At 41.4% G+C, this 26,035-nt stretch overlaps 1 protein-coding gene and 1 long non-coding RNA gene across 2 annotated transcripts; one reads left to right on the top strand and one right to left on the bottom strand.

Moving 5' to 3' along the window:
* Nucleotides 1-4,276: 4,276 nt before the first annotated feature.
* Nucleotides 4,277-19,987, bottom strand: LOC309390364. Its single transcript, XR_014175118.1, has 4 exons — nucleotides 18,811-19,987; nucleotides 17,704-17,810; nucleotides 6,627-6,703; nucleotides 4,277-4,945 (listed from the first exon to the last, which is right to left on the bottom strand). It is a non-coding gene; the product is annotated as an uncharacterized lncRNA (long non-coding RNA).
* A 72-nt stretch (nucleotides 19,988-20,059) lies between these two features.
* PDC (phosducin) lies at nucleotides 20,060-25,419 on the top strand (the record flags this gene model as incomplete). Its single annotated transcript, XM_081948922.1, has 3 exons — nucleotides 20,060-20,123; nucleotides 23,598-23,761; nucleotides 24,892-25,419. The coding sequence occupies 3 exons, from the start codon at nucleotides 20,060-20,062 to the stop codon at nucleotides 25,417-25,419; spliced, it is 756 nt and encodes a 251-aa protein (XP_081805048.1).
* Nucleotides 25,420-26,035: the final 616 nt, after the last annotated feature.

Here is a 26,035-nt window from a genome sequence, read left to right as displayed (position 1 = left end):
TACTATGAGGCAGGAGAACTGAATGCCTCATCTAGTCTGACTTTAGCTGTTTTATGATCACTCAAGCAGAGTTAAGCAAGGGTTAAAAGCCTAAAAATTCCTGACACAGGTGAGGCACGCAGTTCTCCTGCCTCATAGTAGAGGGCGCTCGTTTGGGCGGGGCTTCTTCAGAGGACCCGAGGCAAGAGCAGAGTTAAAATCCTCTCTGAAACAGCTGGAAAAGGTATGTGTGGGTCAGAGGGAGGGGGAGGAATTCAAACTTCATCCTCCTGGTCCGGGGCTTTGGGCAAAGGCTGGAGGGAAGGACTCTGGCTCGCTTGTGCTCTCCCTGGGGTGTAGTTTGATTGCAAGCAGAGCCACGTTGCCTTTTCAAACCTGTAATCAGTGAAGCTGGGCTGGTTCCTTCCAGGACTGGGGGAAAGTGTGTGTAGTCCAGTCCAACTTGTGTGTGTGTGTGTGTTTGAGAGGGGGGAGGGAGGGAGGGAGGGAGGAGGGGAAGGGAGAAGAAAAAGAAAAAGAAAGAAGGAAATTTCTTTCGCAAAGGAGAAAAATAAATGCTGTCGCTTTAAATTGGAACTGAGCATACCTGGCTGTGGAATTCTGGGAGTTGAAGTCCACAAGTCTAAAAAAATTGAAACCCACCACTGGGTCAGTGCCTCACCAGCCATAAACCTCACTGCATGTCACTGATGAGCACCACCCCCCAGACTCAGGAACAAGTAGCATACATGTGGGGGGAACCTTTAATTTTACCTATACATAAAGGGAAGGGATATATTATTGATGTTCCCCAGAAAAAAGACACTTGTGTGAAAGAGTATGTGATAGGGATAACTTGAGGCTCTTTTCACTTGTATGTTCAATACTGCAATGAAGGAATGGTTGGGGTTGAGAAATGAGCATTTGAAGAGCAAGAAATTATGCCTTTGTTAAATGCTAGCAGATTGTCAGCTCAATGTTACATTAGACCCTGAACAATAAAGCTACTTAATAGCACTCAACAGTTTCTAAATAAAGCCATGATCTGCTATCAGTAGTATGGTTTACAAAACTACTAATTTTAGAAATAAGCTCATTTAAGGTCATACTGTACTCCCAAATAAGCAAGCATAGGATTTCTGTCTAAACTCCAACTTGTGCCCTGCTCTTTCCACTGGTTTTCTTCCTTTCTGGTCCCCAAAACTCTGTCCCAGTTTTTCTTTGACCATTGCCCCCCCCCCCAATTCTGCTTGTTCATGTAATTCTGGAAGAGTGGTAGGTAGGAACTGGGTAGTGATATGTAGCTCTTAGGTGGATGGTACACCTAATTTGATATCCCCATATAATGCTTAAGTATCTAAGTCAAATTTAAGCAAACATTTAGTTTAGTAGCCAAAGAATTATAATTGGCTTGTGCTTTGTTTTGTTCATATACCTGTGTAAAGTAGGAAGACCTTTCTCATCATCAGTCCAAACCTTTGGGATGGTCTGGTATAAACCAATACTCTTTAACCTGTGGTAAGATGGGTAGCCAACGAATTGTATAAATAAATAAACCTTGATGTCTCACTCTTGGAAAGAATAGACAAAGCAATTTCAAAGGCAAGAGAAGATCAACTTGTCCTCTTGGGCCCTGGCAAAATCAGGTGAGCTGAGGTCACTGAAAACAGAGTTGATTAACTATGGGTTGGAGGATTGTATCAGCTGTTTGGAGTCCCCTGTGAACTTCAACTGCTGCGTTTTGATGAGTGGCAACATTATTCAGTTAGACATTAATTAGACATTAATATTCATTGCAATATGTAAAGATGTATAGAACTGCCAAACTATCCAAAGCTAATTGGATGCTGCTTCTATGATCATTTTAAGGGTTTGCAACATCTCTGAGGTTCCCTGGCTGGCATAAGGCCTTCCTTCCTTCCTTCTCTTCCTTCATCCTCCCCCCTCCCTCCCTCCCTTTCTTCCTTCCTCCTTCCCTTCTCCTCCCTCCTCCCCTTCCTCCTTTCCCTTCCTTCCTTCCTTCCTTTTTCCTTCCTTCCTTTCCCCTTCTCTTCCTTCCTTCCTTTTTCCTTCCTTCCTTTCCCCTTCTCTTCCTTCCTTCCTTCCTTCCTTCCTTCCTTCCTTCCTTCCTTCCTTCCTTCCTTCCTTCCTTCCTTCCTTCCTTGTAGTATTTTCTTACCTTGCTTTGGAATTAAGCCTTCAACACTCATGCTGGCATGGATATTTTTTGTGTGAACAAAGTTCTGCAGGGCTTTCCTGATTTCTCCTCTGCTGCAAGTCCACATTTGCAGAGATTCAAGCAGCACCCCAGGATAAAGGTGGGTCCAACAGAAGCAGCCGGAGAGGATTGGAACATACCTATCAAATATTGATCTATTTGCAGTGGAGTCATTCATTCCTATGGCTATTGACACTTGTTAGCTTAGGAAGCATTGACCGTTTTTTTTAATTTAAAAATATATATTCTGTCAAGCTTGAATTGCAGTGCTTACTTCAACTTTGTTATGCCCATGCTAAAGCGTTACAGGAATATAAATCTGTAAACAATAATTGCTAAGTCAGCCGAGGGTTCTCTGCTGTTTGCCATGATTCATTCTCAGTAGAGATTAACTCTAGAATTTAAATTCATTAGATTGTCTTTTTTGGGGGGTCATCTTTATCCTTCATTATAAAGTCTCTAATTACCCATTTAAAGTTTTGGCATTTAGATACAACTTTATATATCGCAGTGAATATTAATATCTAGGCCATGGATCATCAACCTGGTCCCTACCGCCCACTAGTGGGCGTTTTGGGATTCCAGGTGGGCGGTGGGGATTTCGGAGGTTGAAACCTCCTTTTGAACTAACGCGCATGAGAATGTGTGCGTTAGGGATTTCGGAGGTTAAAACCTCCTTTTGTGCGAGTGGGCAGGCGAGCGCAAGCGCGTGCACAAGCAAACACGTGGGAAAAGGAAGGGGAAGAGTAGAAACTGATAGGGACAGGCAGAAGCGGAGCAGAGCAGTTGTAAAATAGGAGAAAGAAAAGGCAGGAGAGAATTGTTGTTGGCTAATAATAATAAGTGGGCTAACTAGCTCAGCCTTACTTTTGTACATACCCCTAAGGAAGTTAAAAAAAAGGAGATAAAAAGGAAAAGCACTGAAAGAGGAGACCTTCGTTTGTTCCTTACGAAAATCGAATGAGATATCAAATATTTAGTCTCGCAGCATCAGCCTCAAAGATCTCATTAATCACTAGTAAAGCTAATTTCAATTTACTTTATTGTTTTCTAATTAAACTTTATAAAGTTAAAAACATTATAAACATGCATAAAGTAGAAATAAAGTAGAAATAAAAAGATAAATGTATGTACATTTCTTTTTTAAAAACACCCTCCTTTCTAAAAAAATATTCCGCACTTGCGCAAAAACTTTTGGGCGGTAAGGAAATTTTTACATCAAGAAAGATCCATTAGTGGGCGGTAGGTAGAAAAAGGTTGACTACCACTGGACTTGAAACTTACTTTTCTCTTTCAAAATTCAATAACCTTAAATAGGTGAAAATAAAAATGGTAGACACAAATGCTTTTAGATCGTCAAAGAAAGGCCCTGAGTCTTGTGTATTCTGTAGTATCTCGAGAGATGTTGATCTTTATTGTTTGTCATCACAGAAAAGCTTAAATAGCTGCTTACGAATCCATTGCAACCACAGTATGACATTAGAGAATAATCTTTTAAACCATTTGTAAGAATATTGTGAAATTTCTGATTTAATATAGCTTGAAACTCCGTGGAGCAATAGCCGGTGATGCCATCTTGATGGGGTCTTTTTGGAAGCTGATAACCAATGTGGCCAGAGGGAACACGTTCAGTGACTTACCATTTTCTGTTTTCATTTCCAACTGTAACGTGAGGGATATAGAGGTCTTTTCCTAGTTATAAAAAATGTTAGTTGTACTCTGGCTCTGTATTCTAGCTAACAATTGCCCAAGTTTGAAGAAAGAGAAGTCATTGCTTTGAGGATTCCATTTATTGAAGCACACACTCTTAAAACCTTCTTTAACCACACAAGCCTGGAAAACAGTTGGATTAGTTTAATGAGCAGAAGAGATGTGCTGCTTTTGTAGAAGTCTTTCTTCCAAATCATTTGCGGGACTAGAACTCATGGTCTCCCAATTTCTAGCTTGATACCCTAATCACTACACATTGATGTAGCAATCAATGTTTTAATTAACATTAAACACAGAAGAAAAAGCAATTCCTTCAGAGAACCTGGTCTTGCATTGTTTAAGACTTGAGGAGGAAGAGGAGGAGGAGGAGGAGGAGGAGGAGGAGGAGGAGGAGGAGGAGGAGGAGGAGGAAGAAGAAGAAAAATGAGAATTAGACAGTAAAACAATGAGAAATTCTGCTTAGATATTACAAAGAGTTAATTCATTGTGCAAGTACCTCCTCCCAAACATTAAATTAATCTACAAATGTATCATTTTTTTTAGCAGCGGTGTCTGGAATTACTTTTATCTGTCGCTTGTTTTGTTTTCAACCATTCAGCTTCCTATCAGTAAATATAATTCACCCAACCTTCTGATATCGGCTAATCATGCAGGATCATAAATATTCTATCACCATACCCTTACAACTCAAATCAATTTTTTAGGGGGGATGCTGTTATGGCTGATAAACTCAAAAGTAATGGAGAAGTTAATAATATAGGTTTACTACCTTATTTATCTCCCAGAAGAGAAAAAAAACCCAAATCATTTCAACCAAGGGAACTTTTCTTACATATGCAGGTCTGGAACTGAATTGAAATGGATCAAGAAAAACAATTTTATTTGGATGTACTTGAAGCTCACCAGCAACTGTTCATTTATGTATGTTACTCAGGGGGTAGATTTTAGCAACTGATCTATAATAGTTTTGATCTTCTGTAGGCTCCCCTTTGTCTCAATGACCAGTTTATACCTTGGATCCATTCAGACATTCTCTCCCTATTACATGTAAAAGTCCAAGAAAGGCATAGGTCAAATAAAAAACATGGTTATGTCCAAGCATCTTTACTAACGCCCTCATATCTCAATGCAAGAAACACATCCAACACAACTGAAACAATAGTGATCTAGAGACGTCCACTAACAAAGACTGTAGAGTCTAAGCCAACAGAAGATATGAGTGCCATTATCTCCACAGTTCTTGAAAATTCATCACAGCATGTCTCTGGCTTTCCATTTGTAGATACCAATTGTTGTATCATTGGAGGACCCTGAAAAAATATAATGGAAGTATGGAGAAAAGAAGCCTTGTTTGCTATCCTTATGAGCTCTCACCTCATGAGCTTCAATCAGATTTAGCATGATTTTCTTTCTATCTGTATCATAGCAATAGCCCTTAGCAAAAGCACTTAAGACTTATATACCGCTTCATAGTTCTCTACAGCCCCCTCTAAGCGGTTTATAGAGTCAACATATTGCCCCCAACAATCTGGGTCCTCATTTTACCCACCCCAGAAGGATGGAAGGCAGAGTCAACCTTGAGCCTGGTGAGATTTGAACTGCCGAACTACAGCTAGCAGTCAGCTGAAGTAGCCTTTAGTACTGCACTCTTACCACTGCACCACCTCAGCTCTAGCTGTCATATCTGTCATTCCATTTGCTTTGCTGGCTTCATCTTTGGAAAAGACCACATTCCATGGAAATTAGAGAGAGGGAGAATGTATTTAGCGGTCAACTGCCTGGGACATTTTGGTAGTCCACTGTGATTTCCATTGGGAACATCAGCTACTCTCCTAGACCTTTCCAAAATCTTTCATCGTTCATAAGACAAAATTATTTTGTTAGGTCTCCAGCCTTACAGAGGAAAGAAGCCACTGAAAATCTGTGCTTTATCAATGAATAATCCAACCATGCAACAGTAGAAATTAATTTTCACTTAACTAATCAAATAGGAATTAATTTCACCATTTTCAATTGATGATTATCCTCATCCTGCTCAACTAAGAAAATATTCACATGCATGGATTAAAACTTTATTGGTTGCACATCAAACTATGGTTTAAAATTTTGAGTTAGCATAAAGTGCAAATTCAGAAGTCAGTTGTTTTAGCTAATCATAATTAAATCTAATCATAATTTGCTCAGTATCATAACACACAGGGAGGACAACCTCTGAGGCTAAGCCAAAGGAAAGGAGTCCCCAATCCTATTAGTGTCTAGAATCTATGTTCAGCTCATCAAATAAAAGAGAAATGGTCCTTTGAGAATGACATTTATGACCAAGACGACCTAGCAAGCTTTTAGCAGGACTGCTATATTTAGGTTGCAAAAAATCCAGATGATTACTAGATGGCAGCAAATCCTTAGAACTTTCTGTACCTTTTTGCTGCTGTACAGTCCTAACATGATTTTATTTAAAGCAGGCATGCCCAACCTAGGGTCCATGGGCCACATCAGCCCTGGGCACCTGTAATGCAGCACTACGAGATAATAAAAAAATAAAGGAAATTTGTTATTTATAGATATTAACTATATTATACCTTTTATATGTGGCCCAAGGCAATTTTTCTTCATTCTATGCAGCTTAGGCAAGCAAAAGGGTTGGACAACCATGATTTAAAGATAATTGATTCAATCAAGTAAGACGATGGAGGCATGCAGCTTTTGAGATAAAGCTTACCATTGGAAGGAAACCTGCTGTTGGGAATATTTTCTCTTTATGCAGCTGTGAATGAATCCTAGCATCCTTGTCATTCTCTGTAATGGAGAACGTAGATCCAGATTTGGTTTGTAGCTTGATCTTGATCCTTTCTTGCGCCCTTTGATGTCGTCTTGTTATTTTAATACACTCATTAACTTTTTTAAACTTTGTTTTTACTTTCCCTCTTCCGTCTTTGTTGTTTAGCTAAAAAGAAGACCTAAAATGTGCCTGTCAATTACTGATGCTCCTTTGTGGGATCAGGACAGTTATCACAAGTAGTTTCTCTACCACAAAAATGAAAGCTTTCACATTCTTTCTCTTGGCTGCACCAAGAGAAAGAATGCACTAAGCATAAAATATAGAGCTCCTTCACATATATCATTTCTGCTACACCCAGGATGACTCTGGGTATGCCTGATCCCATAGCATTTCCACCACTCAATCATCACTCAATAATATAAATCCTGGTCTCATTACTGTTATTTGACACAATGCTGTTTGTATGACTCTAGAATCTAGAGTCTAGATGACACTATAGGTCACCCGTGAGGGAACAAACAATGTCTGTTCAGCAATTAAGACATCTATAATTGAACAGAAAATGTAGTGAATTCAGTTTTCCAAGAGACACACTAGAGTTGTGCAGAGTTTAGGGATGAGCTGTTTTCCCTTTGGGGAAAATTTTGCCTCACCTACCTTCTGACATTAAATCTTCATGTTTTAATTTATCTTCCATTTAATAAATCAACCACAGAATGGTGCCTTAGAGGCACAGCGGTTGGCAGAGAACCCAGTGGCAAATATGAAATCAAGCAAAATTAACAGTGGGTGAATCACTGACTTTATGCCAAGCCCTCCTATTGGTCATCAGGAAAAAGCACTGGGGTTCAGGTCATATAGTGAGCCAGTTTTCTCAGAATGGCAATAATAAATGACTGCTGGCCAGTCCAAAAAGTTTGAGAAACTTTGGGATTTAAAACAAGTGAGGGACAACATTTATATTTAAAACTCAAATCAGCCAAAGAGTCAGGCCTAAAGGGATCCTTCCATTTGCAGAAGACATACTTGAGGAAAACGAGAGCTCTTTAAATCCAGCAAAAGCATTTACTAAAACGAGACAGGGAGATGATTTTCACTAAAACTTATCCAGATGCAGCCTCCTATGCTTAGGATGGAAAAAGCATTTTTCAAATAAATTTTACCTCACGAGATGACATCTGATACAATCGTTGATATCCCAAAATTTGGAAATATAACACTTCTAAATATTTAAGAAGTTCGGAACAAAATACAATGTGTTCTCTATTTTAATACTAAACCACATACTATTTAGGGGAGATGCAGCTATGAAGACCAGTAAAAGTAACTTTAAACAAACAACACAGCAGTGAATTTCAGTTATGTTCACCAATCTGGCATATCCAAAACAATCAATTAAATTTTCACCTGTACCTATTTAAAATGTTTCCATTGCCCCAAATAAGGAATTGCATTAACGCTACTAAAGAGGATAGATTGAACAAATCCACTAACCCTCCTGTCAGCCTGGTGAATTAAAATGAACCAGCTGGTAGTATCAGCTGATCCAGGCTCCTTCTCCTATAATATTATTCTTTCTCTAATCTAATATTAATCCTTCTGCATATCTTGCAATATGTCCAGTTTGCATCCTGTGTTCAGTATCAGTTGCATTCAATGGATGCAGCCAGAAAACAGCAGATGCTTTTCAGAATTGGGAGAGACTTTGAATATGTGATGAGAATTGTCAGTGTAATGTGCATTTTAAATGTGACAGTTGGTTTTGTTTTAAAGAAAAATGAGTTTGGTGGGGAATGTATTTAAAACATTTATTTGCAACCATGGGTGTTAGCAAAGTGCAAATAATGTCTGTTATCCGATGAAGACAGACATGTAACAACAGCAGTTGCACTGTTTGCAATGGTTGCAAGGAAGATACGAAATGTCAGTTGGTCTTACCTGAACTGATCAGTCACATCTGGGTATTGTCAAGGCCCAGCTGCCTGGAGATTGAGGTAAATCTTGAGGCCACTCCCTCTGCTCCTCCTCTGACTCTCCAGATTAACCGATGGTCCAGTCAAGTCGAACCTGGAAGGAAGAGAACAGGGCAACCCCCCCACTCCCTCCCTGGTCCCTGACTGACCAGTAACTAACCGAACTCAGGCCCACCCTGAGCGAGGCGCACTACAGACGGGAAGTAACTGCTCCCACGCCATCCTTCGAGACATGCAGTTCAGGTAAGACCAACTGACAGTTTCCGAAATGGGGCATGGGAGGAGTCACATCTGGGACATACCAAAGCTAGGTGTCCCTGGGAGGGGCCATGGGGCCTGAGTCCCCCCGAGGGTCTAACACTCTCTGGAGAACTCTCCTCCCAAAGGATGCTTCCGCGGAGGTGAAGGCGTCCAACCTCCCATTGATGAAGGGAGAGGGCGAAGCCCATGCTGCCACCCTGAAATGTCCTCAATGGGAGCCTGGGTAGCCCAGGCCGCGGAGGTGGCTGCACTCCTGGTGGAGTGTGTGGTGATGCCTTCAGGCACCGGGAGGCCTTGCGCCTCGTAGGCCTTGGAGATGGCCAGTCTGATCCATCTACTGAAGGTGGCTGGGGGAGACCTTTGCTCCTCTGGTTGAAGGGTGGAAGGAAACGAAGAGGGCCTACGACCGCCTAATGACAGACCTGCGCTTCAGATAGATGCGCAGTGCCCTCCTAACGTCAAGACGATGCCAGGACTTCTCCCTTTCTCTAGAGGGAGATGGACAGATGTCTGGGAGAACAATCTCCTAAGCCCTATGAAAGGGGGAATTAATCTTAGGCATGAAGGCTGGGTCGAGACTAAGCACAACCCTATTGCTATGGAAGGTGCAGAGATCTGCCCTAGGCAACAGGGCTTTGATCTCTGACACCCTCCTGGCGGAGGTGATGGCTACGAGGAACACCACCTTAAGAGTAAGAAGCTGAAGGCTCACCTCCCTCAGGGGCTCGAATGGTGCTTCTAGGAGTGCCTGGAGCACTGTGGATAGGTCCCAGGAGGGAAAATGGTGGACCACCAGGGGCCGAAGGTTGGTTGCTCCCCTGAGGAACTGCTTTAAGATAGGATGTTGGGAAAAAGGTTGGGTACCCACTCCCCCCACGATGATGGCAAGGGCTGAGACCTGCCTTCTGAGAGTGCTGGGGGTCAGGCCTTTCTCCAGTCCATCCTGGAGAAAATCCAGTATCTGCGGGACTGTGGCTGATGCCGGTTCTACCTGTGCAGACTGGCACAGGACACAAAGGAGGCCTAGGTTGCATTGTAGATGCGAGTGGTGGATCTCCTCCTGGAGGCCTCGATGGTCCCGATGACCTTGGTGGAAATCTGGACCTCCCTTAATTGCTCCCGCTCAAGCGCCAGATGGTCAGTTGGAGCCAGTCTGGGTCTGGGTGTACCAGACTCCCCTGGAGGAGGGTCACCTCCCCTCTGAGGAATTTTCCAATGGGGAAAGGTTGACATCTCTATCAGCTCTGCGAATCAGGGACGACAGGGCCAATAGGGAACCACTAGGATGACCTCTAGCACTAGCTCCCTCAGCACCCCAGGAAGGAGGGGAAGGAGAGGGAAGGTGTATAGAAGCCCTGATGGCCAACTGCAGCACAGGGAGTCACTATCCATTGCTCCCTGTGTCGGGAACCGCAATTTGAACCTCAGAAGATGGGCATTCAACGGGGAGGCGAAGAGATCCTCTGTCTGCTGGCCAAATCTCTGGCAGATCCAGTCGAAGATGCTGGGGTGAAGTTGCCACTCTCTGTGGTCTACTGTCTCTCTGCTGAGCCAGTCCGCCTGATGATTCTCCACCCCAGAGATGTGTTCTGCTCAGATTGATAGAAGATTCCGTTCCGCCCAGTTCCCCAATCTCACCGCCTCATTGCGAAGTGCCACGGAGTGGGTGCCCCCTTGCTTGTCCACGTGTGCCTTGGCCGCCACGTTGTCCGTCAGCACCAGGACGTGCTTCCCGGATACCGTTGCCTTGAAGCACTGGAGAGCTAGATGGATCACTCTGAGCTCCAGCCAGTTGATGTTCTTCCAAAGGTCCATTGGCGTCCACCATCCCTGGGCTAGCTGGGAATCCAGGTGTGCTGTCCCTAACCAAACAGGGTTGCATCTGTCATCAGGACCAATCTGTCTGGCTCCCTGAACAGGGAGCCCTTGGCCAGAGCCGGGGACATCCACCAGCGGAGAGACAGTAGTACCTGGGGTGTCACGAGGACCTTGAATTCTGTGTCGCTGGTCCCGTTTCTCTGGTGTGGAAGGAGGAACCACTGCAGCTCTCTGGCATGAAGTCGAGCCCAAGGCTCTATCCTGATGCAGGAGATGAACTTGCCGAGAAGCTGGAAAGAAGAGCTATGGGAACAGATTGGTTCCTGCGAATATCTAGAATCAATTGCACAATACTGTCCCTACGCTCCTCCGAGAAGAAAACCTCACACCCCACTGAGTCAATGATGGTTCCCAGACATTAGAGTCTGGTGGTAGGAATCAGATGGCTTTTCTCAAGGTTGATGAAGAATCCCAGGGATCTTAAGATGGAGATTGTGAGATGTAGGTTCCCTTTGGCCCGGGCCGCCAAGGTGGCTAACACGAAGATGTCATCTAGGTAACAATGCAACCGGACTGGGGTGGAAAGGAGATGGCCTGCCACCACAGCTAAAACCTTGGTGAAGGTCCTGGGAGCGGAGGCCAACCTGAAGGGAAGAGCCCTGTATTGGTAATGAGTGCCCCCATAAGAGAATCTAAGGAACCTACGGTGGTCCGGTGCAATAATAATGAGTAAGTAAGCGTCAGTGAGGTCAATGGAGGCTAGGAAGTCCCTCTGCCTAATCCCTTCCAGGATAGACCTGAGGGAGGCCATCTTGAACTTGCGGCAGATAAGCCTGGAATTTAATAGCTTAATGTCCAGGATGGCCCTCCACCCTCCTGAATTCTTGGGAACCACGAAGAGATTTGAATAAAATCCTGATTCCTTCTCCCCCTCCGGAATCAGCTCCACTGCTCTGATTTCCAGTAGATGCTGAATGGCCTTGCGCATGAGAGAACGCTTGGCCAGGTTCTTGGAGGAGGAAAAGACATCGGCAATTCTTCTGTGCTATACTATACTTATTATTATTTGAAAGAATGATGTATAAACTATGTAAATAGAAGCTTTTACAACAATGGAGGCAACAATGTGCAACAATTATCTCCCCAAATAAAAAACCCACTCAAAGCAAGTCAATTTTTTTCCAATATTTCCTTCTACAATCATCTGGAGCACCCATTCATCCGTGGTGATGCAAGCCCAGTGATCTGCGAACAAGGTAAGGTGGCTGTCGATGAGGTGATTTGATCCCGAATCACTTGTTTCTGCAGAAGGGGGGGCCGCCTCCCCTCAAAAGGACACTTGCTAGGCTGTTGGAACTTGTATCTGTCCCTAGAGAACTGTCTATTCCCCTGCCTGGAGAATCTGGGAGCAGAGTACCTCGGCTGTGGAAAGTCCTGTTCAGGTGCTCGATAAGTGAGTCTTCTGGAGTAGGGTGCCGAGTGGTGATCAGATTGCTTGGACGTGGACGGGAAGACCTTTCACCATCACCTTCGTAATGTCCTGCAGGAGTCTTATGTCTGACGCCGGAGTTCTGTCCCAGAGTTGTTCCAGCCATAGCAGAGTGGTCCTGTTGAAAAAAGAGGCTGCTCTGGCAGCCCTGATCGCCCACGATACCACCTGGAACGTCCTGCACATGACCAACTCCACCTTTCTATCCTCCACCTTCAGGCAGTTGGAGATGTCTTCCGTCACCACTGGTGAGGAGGAGGCAAGACTAGCCACTGGGGTGTCCATTAAGGGTACCTGTAAGGCTTGGGCAAAGGCAGCATTAAGGTTATAGTACCTGTGATCATTGCTCCCTGGTGTGGGGAAGGTGCCAGGCTGAGCCCATTGGGACTTGAGTACCTCCAAGAATAGGTGTGGGGTAAGGATCTCCTCTTTCTCCACTTGGGGCCTGTGGAAAGGACCCTTCTTGGTTCCCCAACTTGAGCTCAGGGTAGCAGTGCACTGGCTGGGATCTGGGGTGTCCAGGTCTGCTGTGGCCTTAGCCTTGCGCAGAAGGGAGCTAAAGAGAGTGGGGGGGAAAGAGCCCCATTATGGCTGGGGCCTCGGGAGTCTGAAACTCTTCGTCATTGGAGAAGCCAATGTCCTTGTGCTCCCCGCCCTTCTGATCCCGACTCCTCACTAGCCGTGGAGGGAGATCTGCCCTGAGGTCTCTGGAGGTTGAAAGTTCGGGCAGGTCTAGATGACCTCGAGGTGCCTTGTGAGAAGCCTTGCTTCTAGGCCCCTGAAACTGATGCTGCATGCCCGAGGAGATCCCCTGGGCAATAGTTCTGGCTAAGACCTCCTGGAAGCTCTGCGAGAGCTCTGGGTAGGCCAGAAAGACACTATTCTAGGCCCGCATTGTGTTTGGAAGCTTGAGGAGCCAGACGTTGTCTGGGCAAACTGGTTGTTCTGCATCCGAAGGGGTCCCCTCAAGCTCTGGAGGAGTGGGATGGTGATGGGGGGAATAAGGGCTACCCCCTCTTGGCGAGCCAGAGGAGGCCAGAGAGCCGGGAGGATCCTCCATCGGGGAAGCAGCCCTGACTGGAGAAGGGGATCTGGCTGGGGAAGGGCTGATGGTATCCCTGATTGTCCTGCCTGCCACCCTGGTGATCCTAATGTCCTTCTTAGAGTCCTCCCTCCAACTTGGAGGTGCACTTCCTCGCCATGGATCTGCCCCCTCCACTGGATTGGTCCCCCGGGAGGATCCCTCACCTGGGTCTGCACCCCCTAGGGGACCGGAGCTCACCGGTCCTCCACTCCTCAAGTTGTCCACCATCGCGTCTCTACTCATGGTTAGTTGATCCACCTCCTTTCTTTCTCTCTCTGCTGGAACCGTCAGTAGGCTGCTTGTGAAGATTCGGCACTCCTTCAAATCTTCGCTCTTTAGCCTCGCCGCCGATCCGTGGCTCGAGTTACGACCGGCCCATCGCCCGATACTGTGGCCCTCCCCGGATTACCAGCGGAATTCGGGCTGGCAGTGGTCATGGGCACTTGCAGACTCTGAAACCAGAGGCCAGAACCTGCGCTCCGCATGTGCGCCCTGGCACCCAAGATGGCGACCGCCGACCACACGGTCCAAGTACGTGAGCCGACTCCGACTGAGTCGCTGTCCTCCTTTCTGGGTCCTGCGATTCCCGCGCTGAACCTGGGATGCTTGCAGCCGCGCTATGGGGCGTGGGGCCTGGAGCTCCCCTCCCCGCTGAACCACAGCTCGGGAGCCTCTCAGTAGCACTATCGGCTTACTGTGCACAGGCTGATTACAGAGTGCATGAGAGGAGGCTATGCTAGACAATGCTCTTAGCTGAAAGGAAAAAGGGTAAAGTCTCATACCAAGGAGACAGCTAAATTAGCTCCTTCTGGGTCGAAGACTGAGGTTATTCTGGAGAGTCAGAGGAGGAGCAGAGGGAATGGTATCAAGATTTACCTCAGTCTCGGGGCAGATGGGCCATGACAATACCCAGATGTGACTCCTCCCATGCCCACTTCAGAGACGCACATATTGATAAAGAGTGTTATCAAAATTAGATGGCAGGTATTGACCTCATTATAGACTGAGGTAATTTTATTTGGTAAGGAATGTGATCTAAATGAGGTGGGAAGTTAACATTCTGTCATCCTTGTGGCTTGCCATGGACATAAAAATGCAGTCCAGCAAGAGTTCTTCTGATGATAGAAAACATTTGTGAGATGCTCTAAAAGGACTAAAGAAATGTGTGCATTGCAAATAAATAATAAGATAACAATCATTGAATTTCTAAGTTTAGGTATATGAATTCCAAGTTATCATGATGATGTAGACACAGAGGCAAAAGATTGAACAAAGCCATCTGCATCTGTGCCTAGCTTGTAAAATTCCAGAAACTATGCTTGACTTACAATAGAAACAGAATGCCAGGCTAGATTGGCAAGTATTTTAAATAACCAAAACAGCTTATTCCTAATAAAACATTTCTAGTGGCCTTTATAGGACAACTGCATATATATAATCACACTTAGCCATATTATCCTTTGCTAATGGGTAAACAGAAGATTAGCCAATTAGATTTAAAGCCTAGGATGTTCATGGGTTTACACTGATACTGAAATGCCTTAATCGTTTACTAGAAAAGTTTGGGGTAAACTACAAAAAGACTAGCTTGGCTAGGCATAGATACAGATACCTCGGAATAAGGACTGTGGAAGAATCAGAAATAATAGTGTCAGACAATAATCAATCATCAGATTAACTTTAGTGCTGAGATGACTTTCCTTGCTACAGTTGTTAAATGAATCATCACAGCTGTTAAGTAAGTTAGTAACACAATTGTTAAGTGAATCTGGCTTCCCCATTGACTTTGCTTGTCAAGGGTGTCGCAAAAGGTAATACACAAACAGACATCTATATATTCAATAAGAAAGAAACTTATTTTAATTCCTATAGAGAAATTGATCAAGATATTTTTTTGCAATAAATGTGACCATGAAAGGGTCTGAAGTAAAACAATGAATTCTTCAAATTAGGTATATGAATTCAAAGTTATGACTAAGTAGACACAGAGGCAAAAGATTGAACACAACCTTCTGTATCTGTGCTTAGCTTGTAAGATTCCAGAAACTATGTTTGACCTATGTTAGAAAGAGAGCGCCAGGCTAGATTGCAAGTATTTTAAATAAGCTAAGCTTACAACTTTGTTTATAACTTTGCAATGTAGGAGTAAAAAAATGAAAAATGATTTGTTTCTGGGTTTTCCTATGTAGGTCTGGCAGTGGCAGCTATTATGGTGGACATTCTATCCACTGAGTATTTTAAGACATGATCGAGATATGATAGTTAAGCTACTCAAAGCATAAACAGACATTCAATAGATCGTTCTCTAAATATTTTGGGATGCAGCAGTAGTGTGCTGCCTTGGTGATATTGGAGAATTTCACAAAATCTTCTAAAATTAATTGATCATTCAATACAGGTTTCCCAAATCATAATTCTGTTCTATTTTCCTTTGGATTCTGGACTTGCTCATACTTTTTCTAGACCTTACACAACAATTCTCTACTCAAAATGTGCATGTCAGAGAAAATTGCATTCAGTAGGAGAAAAATGTGCAAAATATGTGTAATATATGGAGCGGCACCAAAATCCCTGCAGAACTGTCTTCTCCAATAGGTTTTGACCTCCTGATTCATATATCATGGGAAAAATTGCTAGCGAATCCCCATTTTTATGAGGTGACATCAACCATCTTGTAGGTGTTGGGTTGTTGTTGTTTTTCTGTCAAGTGGAGCACCTGCATTGCAAAGAGTCTCTCCTTGGTGAGTAGATCAGCCCCCACATTGCTGGTTTTCCATAAGTTACTGAAAACAGACTTATTTCAGACAGCCTTGGGAGATTGAAGTGATGCTATCATGGCTGGCTTCTGTTTGTGGTAGGAGTTGTTTTATTTTTAACTACTTATTTAATTATATCAAGGTTATTTTGTAGTATTATCCTTTTTATGATTTCATTGTAAACTCCAAAAAGGCATTTTGATTGTGGGAGATACAGATCCAGCAAAAAACAAACAAACCCCACAACCTATAAGTAGGGAAAGTTACCTATATAAGGGTTACCTATATAAGGGTTGTGTGGTTGCTTATTTGTTTGTTCATTTGTTTTACACATTACTTCATGGAGGGGAATGTGTGACCCTATTCCTGGAAAGTATTATATGTCAAACATAAACATGTGCCATCATTCTTCTTAGTTTCCTCCTCTTAGCAACTAGTGCAAGTATGTGCTAGTTTTCACTTATACATAAATGCAGTGTATATTTAGAAAGGAATGACATGACCGAATATAGGAATGTTAAATAATTCCAGCTGCTTTTCTTACCAAAACAGTCTTATTGGTACACCAAAAGGAGATGTCAAAAATTAAAAGTGGAAAAATTAAAGTGAAGGCATTCAAGTTGGTGGGAGGCATAACAGAATGCAATATCCTCAGTATGTCTTATTAACTAGAAGATTTCTATATAACACCAGTTGATTCCAACAGGATATATTGATCTTAATGTAATATATGTGCACAAAAATGAGCAGGATTTTTTTTTAGTGGTGGAGTGCAATTCGGAAGCTGTATCTATTCTCTTAGCCATCAAATTTGTCTGAAATTGGTGGCAGAACTCAGAAGTCTGTAAAACTCCAATTACATCTTGCAAGCCTGAATTCTGCCCATCTCTGATATAAAAAGAAAACTGTATCAGAACCTGTGTTGCCCTGAATTGGATCTAATGTCCTTACTGATTGGCATTATTCTCAGAGACCTTTCGAAGCTAACTAACTAAGCTGGGGATTTAGGCTGGAACTTTTTAAATCTGCATTTATGTATTTACTTATTAAATGTTATTAATTATTTATTCCACCCATCTCACTAAGTGAATCTGAGCATCTTACAATATAGTAAAGGCACAGATATAAATACATTTAAAAATATTAAAATTAACAGGAATTAAGTAAAACTATTAACTAAGTTCACGAGCAGTACGGAAGTAGGTTCTTTGTACTCCACCAACCACCTCCAACTTAAAGCATCTTCATAGGGACTCCAGGTCAATCAATAGAGCCAGGTACTGAAATTCTTAAGGAAGGCCAAAAAGGTGGGAAACAATCTCACCTCCAGATGGTCCAGAGGCTGGGGCCACAGCAGAAAAGGTTTTTCTCCTAGACCCTGCCAGCCAGAATTCCTTGACCAATGGGTCCGTAGTATGACCCTTCTGGTGGAGCTAGTCGGGAAGATCAACCTCATTGGGGCAAAATGGTCCTTCACTCTCCTACCACTGAGACCTTTTGAGATTATTTCTGTACTTCAATACAGAATATTCAGAATATTCAGAATACAGTAATTCTGTACTCTCCCGGGTTTTGAAATTTCATAGGGAAATAGTAAAGGCATTTAACCGAGTGAAGTACAAACATTTGTACTTACGTGACACGAAAGAAATGTATTCATTGTGAAGTAGCCAAATTTCCCTTGTTCATACTTGCAGCTGCTAAAATTATCATTCAGGTAATGCCTCCTTGAGATATTTTTACCTACATGGGTGTGTCAAACAAACATCAAATAGAATAAGAACAAGATCAAACAATTTGCCCTTTGTACAAACATATTATCCATATTTCTCCACCAGAAATAAAGGCATAAGGACTTCCCGGTGCATATTTACTTTTTATTTTACCAAGACTAGTATTTACTTACCAATCACTTCTCTTTTTAAGTGACATTTATAATTCCAACTAGTGTATCTTTAGAACATAGGTGTCAAACGCCTGCAGTGCTTCTGCCAGTGAAAACGGAGCTCAGGAGGCTGCGTGCAGCCCTGTTTTCACTGGCAGCCTCTGTTTTCACTGGCAGAGTGTTGCAGGAAGCCATGGCAGCTGAAAACAGAGCTCGGGAGCTTGTTTTCACTGGCAGAGCATTTGGGCAACCACAGGCGGCCCCAACACGAGTGACTTCAAGCTGGCCATGCCCACCCTGGCCACACCCACCCCGACCCACCAAAGTCAAACACAAACCTGATGAGGCCCTCGATGTAATCGAGTTTGACACCCCTGCTTTAGAATTATAGCCAAAAGCATGCCACACCAATAGTAGAACTATTTCAGACTATATGCAAATAACTCTTTTGCATCATTTTATTGAGAATTCCAGGAAAACTTTAATTCATAAACAAGTAAGTGGATATTATATACAACTTCACTTTCATTCCCTAAATTTTTATTTAGTTATTTTTTTCCCATCAAAATAACTTTTTTTTAAAAAAGAACCAATCTATTCTGTCTTGCTGCTCGGTGGTCATGGTTAAATAAGACAGAGAACAAAATTATTTACATTAATTCTAAAGTTGATAAACTTTGCTTTATTTTAAAGAAAGAGACATTGGTTTGACATTTATATATTTTTTCCTTATTATTGAAATATTTTTCACTATAATTGCAATGTGCCAACCACACTTCATTCTTATTATAGAATTGTAGATCGTATTCAACTTCAACAATTTGAGTGTCACAGTGGCCTAGAGGTGAAGATGCTCACCTCCTATTTGGAAGATTGAGAGTTCAACCTAGGCAGTGACAGATGCTTCTATATCAGGGTGCTAAGAGAAAGTATCTGCTGCGGACTCCACATAGGTCGCAGGAAGGGCATCTGGTCAGTAAACGTTCAAACGTCCATTCAGTTATCCCGACTCCATTCTAATGAAAGGGATTAGAGGGTGAAAAAAAGAAAAAAAAAGTCAGTTTATAATCATCCATCTAGTAGCCATTCAAAATTACAATGGCACTAAAAAAATTGACTTAACAGCTGGTCCTCATACTTAACCACTGTTGCAGTATCCCCACGGTCACATGATCAAAATGGAAGTGCTTGACAATTGGCATGTGTTCACAGTGGCATCTTAGGGTCATGTGATCACCATCTGCAACCTTCCCAGCCAATTTCCAACAAGCAGAGTCAATGGAGTAAACTGGATTCACCTAACTATCACTTGTTTCTCTTAACAACTAAAGTGATTCGCTTGCCAGCTATGGCAAAAAAAGGAGGTAAAATCAGATGCCTTACTTAACATTGGAAATTCTGCTTTCAATTGTGGTCATAAGTCGAGGACTACCTGTCCTGTGAAAGACAAAAGGAATAAAACTCGGAAATTGTAACTATAGTTGGAAAATATGGTTCCATTTATTTTCTAAATGGATCTTGGCATGCCACATAAACTTTAGCCTTGGAAACACTGCTTATTCTTGACATAAAACAAATGCTATTTCATCACTGCTTTTTCCAATCAAAGTAACATATTAGCCAATAAAGTATGCTGTTCTTCTAACAACCATGTTTTCTGGAGACGTATTTTCTGTTTGAATACCTCCACTTTTATGTTTCTTATGAACGTACATTACAAGGAAATAATATTGCTGCCTACATTTTGCTTGGGAATGACTGCATATTGTGTATCTGGGGAGAGGATGCAGAGATAATATAAGTTATTTAATGGAATATCTGATAAAAGAATATATGATATTTAATCACTCTATAACAATTTGAGCTTACAAGTCAGTCTAGACTAATTTTTATAATCCCTTTTAAGAGCTAGACACGTTTTTCCTTAATCCTTCAGATAGTCAGAATTATAAGGATTTCTTAATATGAACTACCTGCAGCTATTGCTTGTTAATTATGTGGTAGTATGCTTTAAATGTCTATAGTCTTTGCCCATAAATTCTATATGTAAATGTTTTTTAAAAAATTTGTCTGTTTGACTACTAGTCTCTCTCAGCCTGTTACAGTCATGGAACACCAACAAAGTATTAATTTGGAAGAAGAATTTGAAGCCCCAGAAGCTGTACATACAGGTAATCAAGTCAAAATATCCCTGGTACAAATGACAAATAACTGATTTCTGGACACCTTGCTTAACACTGCCATTGTAATGGCAGCAGCAAGAACATGTTGTAGAATAGAGAAGGCAATGTAGAGTTAATTCAATATATACATAAATTCAAAATTGTGTGTGTGTGTCTGTGGGTATGTATATGTATATAAAATTATATATATATATATATATATATGTATGTATGTATGTATGTATGTATGTATGTATGTATGCATGCATGCATGCATGCATGCTACTTTTGTTGTATTCGGGTCTTTTCCCGTGTAGGATTGAGATTGTCTTGGCAACATTTCGGCAAGATCTCACTTGCCATCTTCAGGCTTGGGCTTAAAATGGGAACGCAGCTGCCGTCTTTCTGTAAATCTTGGTGGGAGGGGATGGGGTGCTGGCTTTGTTTCAATAAGTGGAATGATTGGTTGTGTGGTTGTATCATGATTGGTAGATTGGTGCTGATTGGTGCTGGCTGTGTGTGCATTGTTGTTTTGTATTGTAACGGTCTGGGGGATGGGTGGTGTTCGTTTGTTGGCTAGGACTGGTTTCCAGATGTTTGATAGGCGGGAGGTATCATCACGTTTATTCATGTTGTGGGGGTGTTTCTCTATTTCGATGGCTTCTATAATTATTCTCTTGTTGAGGTGTTCTGTTTTGGAGATTAACCTGGCTCCTTCAAAGTTGATTTCATGTCCTGTAGCTTTAAGGTGCTGGAAAAGGGAGGAAGTTTTTTCTTTTTTTCTTAAGAATATATATATATATACAACATATATATGTTGTATTTGTGCTGATAAATAAATAAAGGGCTGAATGACAGAAAGGGGGAGTAGTGAGCTCCCTCCCATATTTGGGCATACCAGGGATTGTAACACAAATACATATACATATACACACACACTATAGGTATGTATTTGTGTTACAACCCCTGGTATGCCTAAATGTTGTAACACAAATACATACCTATTTCCCTGGCTCAACTGATAAGGAGGCGAGCCTGTGGCTTAGTGGCTAAGACTCCTGCCTAAGATATAATACAGCCCAGGTTCAAATCCCAGTAAGGGTATGGCTAGCTGATGAGAGCTAATTAGCTCGAAATAGATCTATACTAGTCTCCCTTTATTTATTTATCAGTACAAATACAACATATATATAAAAAGGCAACATTAAAAATAAAAATATGGTTTTCTGCCTGCATGGTCTTCTGTGATGAGCCGAAGGACAGAAAGAGGGAGTAGTGACCTTCCTCCCATATTTAGGCATACCAGGGGTTGTAACACAAATACATACCTATTTCCCTGGCTCAACTGATAAGGAGGCGAGCCTGTGGCTTAGTGGCTAAGACTCCTGCCTAAGATATAAGACAGCCCAGGTTCAAATCCCAGTAAGGGTATGGCTAGCTGATGAGAGCTAATTAGCTCAAAATAGATCTATACTAGTCTCCCTTTATTTATTTATCAGTACAAATACAACATATATATATAAAAAGGCAACATTAAAAATAAAAATATGGTTTTCTGCCTGCATGGTCTTCTGTGATGAGCCGAAGGATAGAAAGAGGGAGTAGTGACCTTCCTCCCATATTTAGGCATACCAGGGGTTGTAACACAAATACATACATACATACATACATACATACATACATACATATATGTGTGTGTGTGTTGTAATTGTACTGATAAATAAAGGGAGATTAGTATAGATCTATTTCGAGCTAATTAGCTCAGGGTTGTAACACAAATATATATATATATATATATATATATATATATATATATATATATATATATATATATATATATATATATATATATATATATATATATATATTTGTGTTACAACCCCTGGTATGACTAAATATGGGAGGAAAGTCACTACTCCCTCTTTCTGTCCTTCGGCTTATCACAAAGACCATGCAGGCAGAAAACCATATTTTTTATTTTTACTGTTGCTTTTTTATATTTGTGTTATTTATTTATTATTTATTTATTACTTGAACTTATTAGTCGCCCCCTCTCCCCACAGGGACTCGGGGCGACGTACAAAAGTATTATATAGCGTACAGAGGAGGTAAGAATAAATAAATAAGTTACAATACCTAAAAAAGTTAAAACCCCAGTGAAATTAACCCTTAAAAACTAAAATTACCAATTAAAAATGCCCTGGGCTGGAGAGATTGTAGTATTATGCCAGGTCAGCTAGTCGAAACAGGTAAGTTTTCAGCTTCATACGGAAGGAGCGAAGGTCGGTTGTTGTCCTGATGTCTGGGGGGAGGTCATTCCAAAGGGTGGGGCCCACTACAGAGAAGGCCCTACTCCTGGGCGTCGCCCTCTGGCACTCTCTGGAGGACGGCACCCGGAGTAGTCCCTCCCCATATTCTGTCATAAAAGAAATAATTAGTCCAAGCTGGATCTTTTACAATCACCTCATGTAACTAAGTCTCCACCAGTAGATGGAGAGAACCCTATTCTGTGTAAGGTCCATAAGGTCCATAATTATGACTTTTTGCACCCAAATGCCTGCTAATGCAGCCATAACACATCGCACCCAAATGCCTCCTGATCTGTCTGTTTGTCTGTCCGTCCATCCATCCATCCATCCATCCATCCATCCATCCATCTATCTATCTATCTATCATCTATCTATCTATCTATCTATCACCTGTCTATCTAATTTATATGCAACCCATCTCACTATTCAAAGTGACTCTGTGCAGTTTAAAATACAGTAATTTTGGAGTGAATTTAACTGGAAAAGCTTTTGCAGATATTTCTTTTCAATAATAAGGCAATACCTTCCAGCCTCCATCTGTCTGTCTGTCTGTCTGTCTGTCTGTCTGTCTGTCTGTCTGTCTGTCTATCTATCTATCTATCTATCTATCTATCTATCTATCTATCTATCTATCTATCTATCACCTGTCTATCTAATTTATATGCAACCCTTCTCACTATTCAAAGTGATTCTGAGCAGTTTAAAATACAGTAATTTTGGAGTGAATTTAATTGGAAAAGCTTTTGCAGATATTTCTTTTCAATAATAAGGCAATACCTTCCAGCCTCCATCTGTCTGTCTGTCTGTCTGTCTGTCTGTCTGTCTGTCTATCTATCTATCTATCTATCTATCTATCTATCTATCTATCTATCTATCTATCACCTGTCTATCTAATTTATATGCAACCCATCTCACTATTCAAAGTGATTCTGAGCAGTTTAAAATACAGTAATTTTGGAGTGAATTTAATTGGAAAAGCTTTTGCAGATATTTCTTTTCAATAATAAGGCAATACCTTTCAGCCTCCATTGGGGATATATCTACCTATGCATTTGCTTTTCTATTTTCCCCACTAAGCTTCTTTGTTGAAACATCAAAAGAATTGATAATTAAAAAGAGGGGAAAAAAGAAAGTAAACCCAAATAACACGAAATAAAGCATTTTCTTCTTCTAGGACCTAAAGGAGTGATCAATGATTGGAGAAAATTTAAATTGGAGAGCCAAGACCAAGAGCGTCTTCCTCCAAGCAAGAGAGAGCTCCTCATCAGACAAATCTCTTCGCCTTATAACTGTCAAAGCAGAGATCACCGAGACACCAAAGAACGAATCAGTCGTAAGGTAAGTGAGGGAAGGAAGATGATGTAATGAAAAAGATGAACAGGGGAGAAGGTTTTAGATAGTTTTTCCATATATTCAAGGAATATAGGGTAGGCTTTTATGCTAATGCATGTAACAATTACCATTTTCACCATTTATGTCAGATGTATCGTTAACATGCATGAGACTGAATATGGCATCATACATGTTTCAAAATCAGAACTGTTCCAGCCAAGAAAAGATAGACCCTGTTTAATAAATTGGTGTGAGTATAAAAGCAATGTCACACAATCCACATTCGTAGAAAGTACGGTGGGAAGGCCTATGTCGCAGTCTCCCTCTTTCACATATTCCTGGAATATGTGAGATCCTTAGAACCCCTGGAATAGTTTTGGGGATCTTTTAGCACTCGAAATGTTGCCAACAACTCCTTGGTGTAGCCTAGAAGAGGGATGTTGGGAGCACAGCAAAATCTGGAAGACAAAAGGTTTTTTAACCCATCATAGAACCAAATAAGTAGGATTCCTATCAAAAATAGTTTTCCCTACTTTTATATTTTACCAATATTTTACCATGTTTGCAGTGTTAAAGACACAAAGAACAAGGGAAATGTATTCCCAAAGATCAGACTGAGTATTGAGATATGACCATTTTATAATTTTACCATGCCCTGCATTAGCCAACTTGTGGAAAAGTTTAATGGCTCCAAGTCATTGGCAAAAATTAGATTGATGTTCCTGACAGTGCACCACTAGAATAGAATCCTCATTGTTCTAGAACTAGATATATCTTATATAGATATAAAACTAGATATATCTTATTATAACATCCTGTACCAAACAATGGCATATTTGTTTTACTGGTCCAGTTTCATCATTGAAATGCCTATATTGTAGTCAACTCACTTTCATATATAGTACAAATAATCCTCCTGATGGTACTGTCAACACTGGATGGAAAGCCTGCATCAGGGTCAATGCCCTACCAATGCTCTTTGGAATAAATATATTTACATGAAAGCTTTTGAACTTTCAGTGCTGGTCTTTGACTATAAAATATTCTATTTATATTCCATGAGACCAATCTCTCATTTTATGCTTGGCAATTAAATCGGCACTTGTAGTTTAATGTATTCTTACAATTACTTGCAGATGAGTGTGCAGGAATATGAGTTGTTGAATGTCAAAGAAGATGAGAGTTGTTTGCAGCAATACCGGAAACGCTGCATGAAGAATATGCATGAGCGACTGAGCTTTGCACCAAGGCACGGCTACGTTTCTGAGCTGCAGGATGGGAAGGAATTCCTGGAAGCTGTGGAGAAAGAACACAAAGCCACCACTGTAATTGTCCACATCTATGAAGATGACATCAAGGAGTGTGAGGCACTCAACAGCAGCCTTACTAGTCTTGCTGCTGAGTACTCCATTGTGAAATTTTGCAAAATCAAGGCTGCTAACACAGGGGCAGGAGACCGTTTCTCCAGTGATGTTCTTCCAACACTACTTGTCTACAAAGGTGGGCAGCTTGTAAGCAATTTCATTAGTGTAACTGACCAATTGAATGGTGAATTTTCTACTACAGATGTGGAGACTTTCTTAAATGAATATGGGTTACTCCCTCAGAAAGGAATCCCAGAACTTGACAATGGTGACGTGGAGGAACAAGAAATTGAACAGTAGATAAGTTATCTAGTATTTCATTATTTATGCTCAGTAAATTTTTAGTTTGGATCCCATTTGGGGCCAAATTTACATAGGAAATGCTGCATATAGATGCAATAGAAAAGACTTATTAAGAAAGTATAGAAAGGTATAAAAGAAATAAGGATGCCCAGAACTTAGCCTGATGGTCCATTTTTGTTTTTTTCCTCTTCTTTTCACTTTTACAGGAAATAAGACAACTAAAAAATTAGGATTGATAAAATCTTCTTACCAAGGGGATACAATGTTAGCAGATGTAAATCACCCAATTGTAACTATAGCCTCGGCAGTATGGACAATTTTCAGAGACCACTGCAGATGGACTAATACTTACAACATTAACTTTTTTGCAAGGATAGGAGTAGGAAGTGAGATTGTTTTCTCATTTAGAAGGAATTTAGCTAGGGAAAACACATATAGAAGTTGACAGATCCCTAAAATACAAGGTATATTTGGATGGAGCTACTAACATTATAAAAAGTTCAGCAAATACTCAAAAGGAAGATAAGTTTCCTTTTGAACACTGACTGTTCAGGGCAATTCTAAACTCTGGTGAATACCAACTTTGGTTAGGATTTGGTCTATCAACAATTTT

Source organism: Natrix helvetica, assembly GCF_964273705.1.
Source record: "Natrix helvetica genome assembly, chromosome: 3".
NCBI lineage: Eukaryota > Metazoa > Chordata > Lepidosauria > Squamata > Natricidae > Natrix > Natrix helvetica.
Note: the sequence above shows the minus strand (reverse complement) of the source record. Positions and strands in the feature narration are given on the sequence as shown.